This window comes from Ursus americanus, chromosome 4, assembly GCF_024610735.1.
Source record: "Ursus americanus isolate L20-20 chromosome 4, mUrsAme1.1.p, whole genome shotgun sequence".
Taxonomy (NCBI): Eukaryota; Metazoa; Chordata; class Mammalia; order Carnivora; family Ursidae; genus Ursus; species Ursus americanus.
Genome location: NC_142130.1, coordinates 20658124 through 20664123, shown reverse-complemented (window position 1 = coordinate 20664123; position 6000 = coordinate 20658124). Strand labels below are relative to the sequence as shown.

At 42.0% G+C, this 6000-nt stretch overlaps 1 protein-coding gene across 1 annotated transcript in view; it reads left to right on the top strand.

The window, feature by feature from the left end:
• The first annotated feature begins 212 nt into the window (after positions 1–212).
• KLHL6 (kelch like family member 6) overlaps positions 213–6000 on the top strand; it is a 51800-nt gene continuing 46012 nt past the window's right edge. The window contains exon 1 of the mRNA XM_045776641.2: positions 213–563. Coding sequence (XP_045632597.2) covers positions 271–563 — 293 coding nt within the window. The 5' untranslated portion in view covers positions 213–270. The remainder of the gene's footprint in view (positions 564–6000) is intronic.

Sequence of the window (6000 nt, the reverse complement as noted above, 5' to 3'; positions counted from 1 at the left end):
CACAGCCCTAATTGTAGACTCTGAGAAGCCACCCCTTCTCTCCTGGAGCCCCTTTCTACACACCCGTTCTAAGTAATTTCTAACCTTTTGTTGACTCACAGAAAGAAGAAGAATAGAAGTTACTGGCGTTTGTAGTAACAGGATGAGAAAGTACGAGACTTCCTGTTGTGTGTGTGTGACAGCTGGTGATAAGTGGAGGGCTCTGCACAGGAAATCCGCTCAGCTTCTGCAATGTGACCTGCCTGAAGCTTGGGCACTCCTTCAGTCTGGATGTTGATGGCAGGACAAAGGGGCGCCTGGACCATGGGTGATGTGGTAGAGAAGAGTTTGGAAGGGCCTCTGGCACCTTCTACAGATGAGCCCTCCCAGAAAAGGGGAGACCTGGTAGAAATCTTAAATGGCGATAAGGTAAAATTCGATGACACGGGACTCTCCTTAATTCTGCAGAATGGCCTGGACACCCTTCGCGTGGAAAACGCTCTGACAGATGTCATCTTGTGTGTGGACATTCAGGAATTCTCCTGCCACCGCGTGGTGCTTGCTGCGGCCAGCAACTATTTCAGGTCAGCCCATCTAGGATTACGGTCAAATTGGGTGCAGGTTGTAAGGAAAATCAGTATCGACGTGAGAGCTCAATCTAGCTAGGTTGCCGTTGTCGTATGTATGGTTTGTATATCTATTTAGGTTTGTGTGTCTATTCGAGATACAAGAAAGGAAGCTATTAAACCTTAGATTTTAGGGTTGGAGGCATATTAAAAGAGAGATTGGTATCATTTAAAAAGCAATGTTTATATATTATGGTGAATCTTCTGTATATGTGTCTTTGTTCCAGAGGATGGAAAATTACTGAAGTCATGGGGATTTTTTCCCCCTTGGTCTGACTAGTGTGTTGGAAACATGATGTTGTCTTTGTTCACCAATAGAGGTAGAGAAAAGGTTGTGTCCCCTCTTTTGGAATTATCAAATGACTTGCTGAAAATTAGGGGCTTCTTGTTGTGCACAGGGGGTAGATTGGAAAAGAAAGCAGTAATAAAGGTGCTTTTGCAGCGGGGGGCTCCCAGTTATAACACACTTTGGGACCTGAGCTCCGTCCTATCCTGCCCTTCCTGACACTGGGATTCGAGTCAAGTCACTGCATGCTCTTAGTTTCTGTTTTGTCATCTGTAAGCTGGGAACAATGATTACCTTTCTGGATTGTTGTGATAATTAAATATGAGGGGGAAAAGGCTTATACAGTGCCTAGAGTATAGTAGATGCTCAGTATGTCTTTGTTGAAATTCTTCACCTCATTCTGTTTGGCTCAGCTTAGAACCATTTATTGAGTGTTTACCACGAGCAAATGCCTGAGACAGGAAGGTGGGAGAATCAGAAATGCAGTGAATAGGGCTGGATCCAGAGTTCTCCAGATCACTGTAGATGTGGTGGGAACCAGTCCCCAAGGGAAATGAGGATGAAGAAGGTATTTGGGGAACTTGAAAAAGAAATGCTTTTATAATTCTTTTTAATGAGATTCTTCTTAACTCTTGGCTCAGGCTGAGGAAATTAAAAAACATTTACCTATGTAAATATCATGAAAACTATTTTGTTTTTTCATTTTTCTGAGATGCTTAGAGGGAAATTTTTCCTTGGGTTTTAAAGAGCAGGGTCAATGGGTTGTTGTGAAATTGATTAGGTCTCATATGTAGACAAGACAAGGGGACACCTGGGTCAGCGGGAAGTTGTGCCCGCTATGTGCCAGACAGACGTAGTTATCTGATTTTATTTTTGCAGCAGTGCGGTGAAGGTGGCTGCTGTTCTCTTTTACAGATGAGGAAATGGAAACCCAGCTTTACATATGTAATCATTGCTAGAGCAGGGATTGGGCACATTCTAGAAATCCTTGTTTTTACTGCAATACAAATTGCCCCTAAATTTGGGGCTTCAATCCACAGGAAGTATACAAAAGGTAACGTGTAGGCACAGCCATAAAGATGGGTTGACACAGATAAACACATTACTTACCCACCAGTTTTGGAGCATGGCTTTTACATTCATCACAACCACTTTCAGAAGTGAATGAGAGTCAACTTGGCTTGAGGTCCTGAGTACCCATTTTTAGGTTTATTCATTCTGTTTTGAATCACTGGAAAATGGCTGTCACACAAAGATATACCCGATTAGCAATTTAGTTAGTGGCTCGGCCTGGCTATGGAACACGACCGCTGGCTGTGTGCTCTCAAATACATCGCTGGTTCCTCTGGTCCTTGGGTTTCTCATCCTAAATGGAAGGCGTTTGGCCCCAGGTCCTTCCCGCCGCGCTGATGCGGGATACATAGGGAAAGTGTCTACTGGCCCTCAGAGGAGGTGGTGGCAATGAGATGCTGGAGGCTCCCACATGGTGTGCATGTCCGCCTGGGGATGAAGAGTTGCTTCCAAAATTGCCTGGTCATGGAGGGAAATTCCTTCTATTCTCTTCTTCAGAGCAGTGACTTTTGATTCTTACCTTGGTATTCCCAAGATGACTTTCCTCCTATAATGAACACAGTCCTGGAGACAGGATTTTTTTTCCAGTACTACTATTAATAATAATGTCTGTCATTGAGCACTTACTGGGAGCAGAACTCTGTGCCACCGGTGTCACACACACTGTCCCACAACAGCCCTGCGAGGGAGGGAATTTTATCCCGTTATAGATGAGGAACCAAAGCGCTGAGTGTCTCAGTTAATAAAGTGACCAAGTGGGATTTGGACCTAGGACTGGTATGAAGTCAGACATTGCCTCACCGCCTGTCTTGCTTTGTTTCTAAGGTTTTGAAAGGGGTTGGGAGCCAAGTTCCTTTTATGCACACACTTCGGAAGGGCAGAGAGTCTGCTCTGTCTGAGAGGCTTCCTACACAGCTCCCCGTGCTTGGGAGGGCCTGGGAGCTGGCTGTTAAATTGTGTAAGTTTTCATTGAAAACATAAATATTTTCCATGGAGTGATTGAACCATAGTTTATTTAACCAGTCCCCTGTTGACAGACATTTGGATTGTTTCTTATCTTTTGCTATGTAACAATGTCGTAATGAATAACGTCATTTTATATGCGTGCAGGAGTATCTGGGGGCATTTCTAGAAGAGGGTTTTCTGAGTCAAGGAGAAATGCATCTGCAGTTTAAGTGGATATGCCAGATTCTCCTTGATAGGGGTTCAGTCGTTTTATACTCCCCACAGGCTTGCCAAAAGAGGATGGCTTCCAACTTTTGGACTTTTCCCAATCTGACAGATGAGAAATAGTATCTGTTTTAATTTGCAATTCTCTTATTTTTTTAAAAAATATTTATTTATTTATTTATTTGAGAGAGGGGAGGGGCAGAGGGAGAGACAAGAATCTCAGGCAGACTCCCTATGGAGCTTAGAGCACAACTTGGGGCTCCATCCCACAACCCCGAGATCACGATCTGAGCTGAAACCAAGAGTCAGAAACTTAACCAACTGAACCACCCAAGCAGCCTGTATTTCTCTTATTTTTAATAAGCTCAAACACTTTTCCATATGCTTAAGGATTGTGTGTAGTTCTTTTACTGCAAGCTCTCTCTTCACAGCCTTTCAAATTTTCACATTTTTTAAAAATTAAAATTTATTTTTATCAAAGTACTACATGCAGATAGTTAATAAAGAGTCAAATACTATTTAAAGGCTTATAATGACAAACAAAAGTTCCTCTTCACCTCCTCTACCCTTCGGTTTTGCTAATCAGAAGCCACCATTTTTGACATTTAGCTGTTTCTTCTGGTATTATATTTACATTTCTTCAAAATATGCTTATACTACTCTTTCCCGATTTCTCGATGTTAGACATCGTTTATTGATTTCCTGGTATGTCCGATAAGGACTTAGCACTTACACCTAACTCCCTTACCATACATTTCCCTTCCCTACAATCTCTCAATATAATGTTATCACATTTTTAAAATTTAGTTTGTATCAAGAATTATATTATGTCCATGAAAATATTGTTCCCTGTTAAGCCAAGTTGTGTGATAATGTTACACTCTGTTTCTTGTAGAACTTTTTATCTTTCCTGCAGTTAAAAATTCATTCTTTGGGGCGCCTGGGTGGCACAGCGGTTAAGCATCTGCCTTCGGCTCAGGGCGTGATCCCAGCGTTCTGGGATCGAGCCCCACATCAGGCTCCTCTGCTATGAGCCTGCTTCTTCCTCTCCCACTCCCCCTGCTTGTGTTCCCTCTCTCACTGGCTGTCTCTATCTCTGTCAAATAAATAAATAAAATCTTAAAAAAAAAAAAAAGAAAATATTTAAAAAAAATTCATTCTTTTCTCCATTTGCTTAATTTTGGGACTATCTTTCATTTAAACCTCTCACCGTTATCAGAGAATCTACCAGTTCCATTTTCCCCCCAAAGAATCTTCCTCACTGATATCATTTTATGCATGTTCTTTGGACCTGCTGCCTAGCTATTGCTGAGCCGCATATGTAACCATGGTGGCTGTAAACAGGGACTTTATTAGTAACTCAGACAATATAGTTCCCTTTGGGGGCCTATTTAAAAGTCTTGACTGGAAGGAGGAAGTTGGGAAGATACATAGAGTTGAGGCTGAGAAAAGGGCAAAGGAGAATAAAGCTTTAAAAGTAGCTCATGACATATATTAAATGTCAAACAACCAAATGGCAAGGTGTCCGAATATTCTCATGGCAAGAATATCAAGGGAAGCATGATTTAACATTCATAATAATGTTTTTTAAGTGTTACAAGACTACTAGCATCTTTTATAAGACTACTAAGAGAGCTGCTATTTGTCTTATGCCTTTGGACATGTCCCCAAATCAAAGTCTTTGGAACCGGTTATGCATCCTGCATGCTGAACCCCACCTCCCAAAGGATCTCCATCTAAACCAGTGATTCTTGCCATTTTGGGGGCAGGGAGCAACTCACTGCAACTGTGGGACACCCCATAGGTGATGTTGACCCTGAGGGCAATCATGTTGTGAGTCCCAGTGGTGATGTAGGGAGGGATCCTCAAGTTATTCACAGTCCTATCTCCTGACTGGCCTTCCTACATGAATAAAAAAGCTTGCAGACTGAGGCTGAGTCAACAGCAAGCTCCTTTGTTGCTGCTGATGCCCCAAATCTGCCTGGACCTTGGCTCCTGCCTTGTACTTCTGTACCTCGGTCTCTGGATCTGTTTCCCTGAGGCCCTGATGATGGGACTTTGACCACTGGCTACAAAAATCAAGCCCAGGTCAGGAATGGGAATGGCATTGTGGGCCCAATCGATTAATATCATTATATATTATTATGTACTAACCAATTACTGTATGGTAGAAAGTGGGGTGAGAGGCTACTTTTAAACCATGTGTAGATGTTATAAGTCTTTGCCTCTGCTACATAATAGCATAAGGTGTCTACAAAGGAGTCAGCAAGCAGGGATGATAGAGTAAGTGCAAAAGAAAGCAATGAGTTAAGGCTGTCTGGGTCTGGATTAGATATCTGGCTAATGGTGAAAGCATTGAAAATTGCTGTTGCCACAGTAGTGAATTCAAGCAAACTGGTGATTGTATTTCTAACATCAGTTCCTGCATTTTATGCTTTTAATATTGTTCATTTGGCAGAACCAATGTGGTGGTTAATATTTAAGTACTTTAGGTCTATAATTTCTTATCTGCAATTCTAAAATCCCCAAAGTGCTAGTAATTGAAAAGCTTTTTATAACGTATTTGGTGGACAAATCTGTGTCTTGAACTGCACTTTCTGATGGAGACATCTGTCCTGAGCTGAGGGGAGGCTACTTAAGGTCTGTTTATTCCTCTTAGGACCACTATTCATATATTCACTGCTGAAGTACTAGTGCATTGGATTAAGGAGTGTTGGAGGTGCTATACGGAACTCCCCCAACAATTCTGAATGCCAGAGCTCATCTGATTGCAAGATTCTGGGGTAATGGATTATGGGACTTTCTGATAAAGTTTGTTTTCATTTTGGTGTTATTCTTCTACCTTGTTTCATAGGAATGTTTTACATA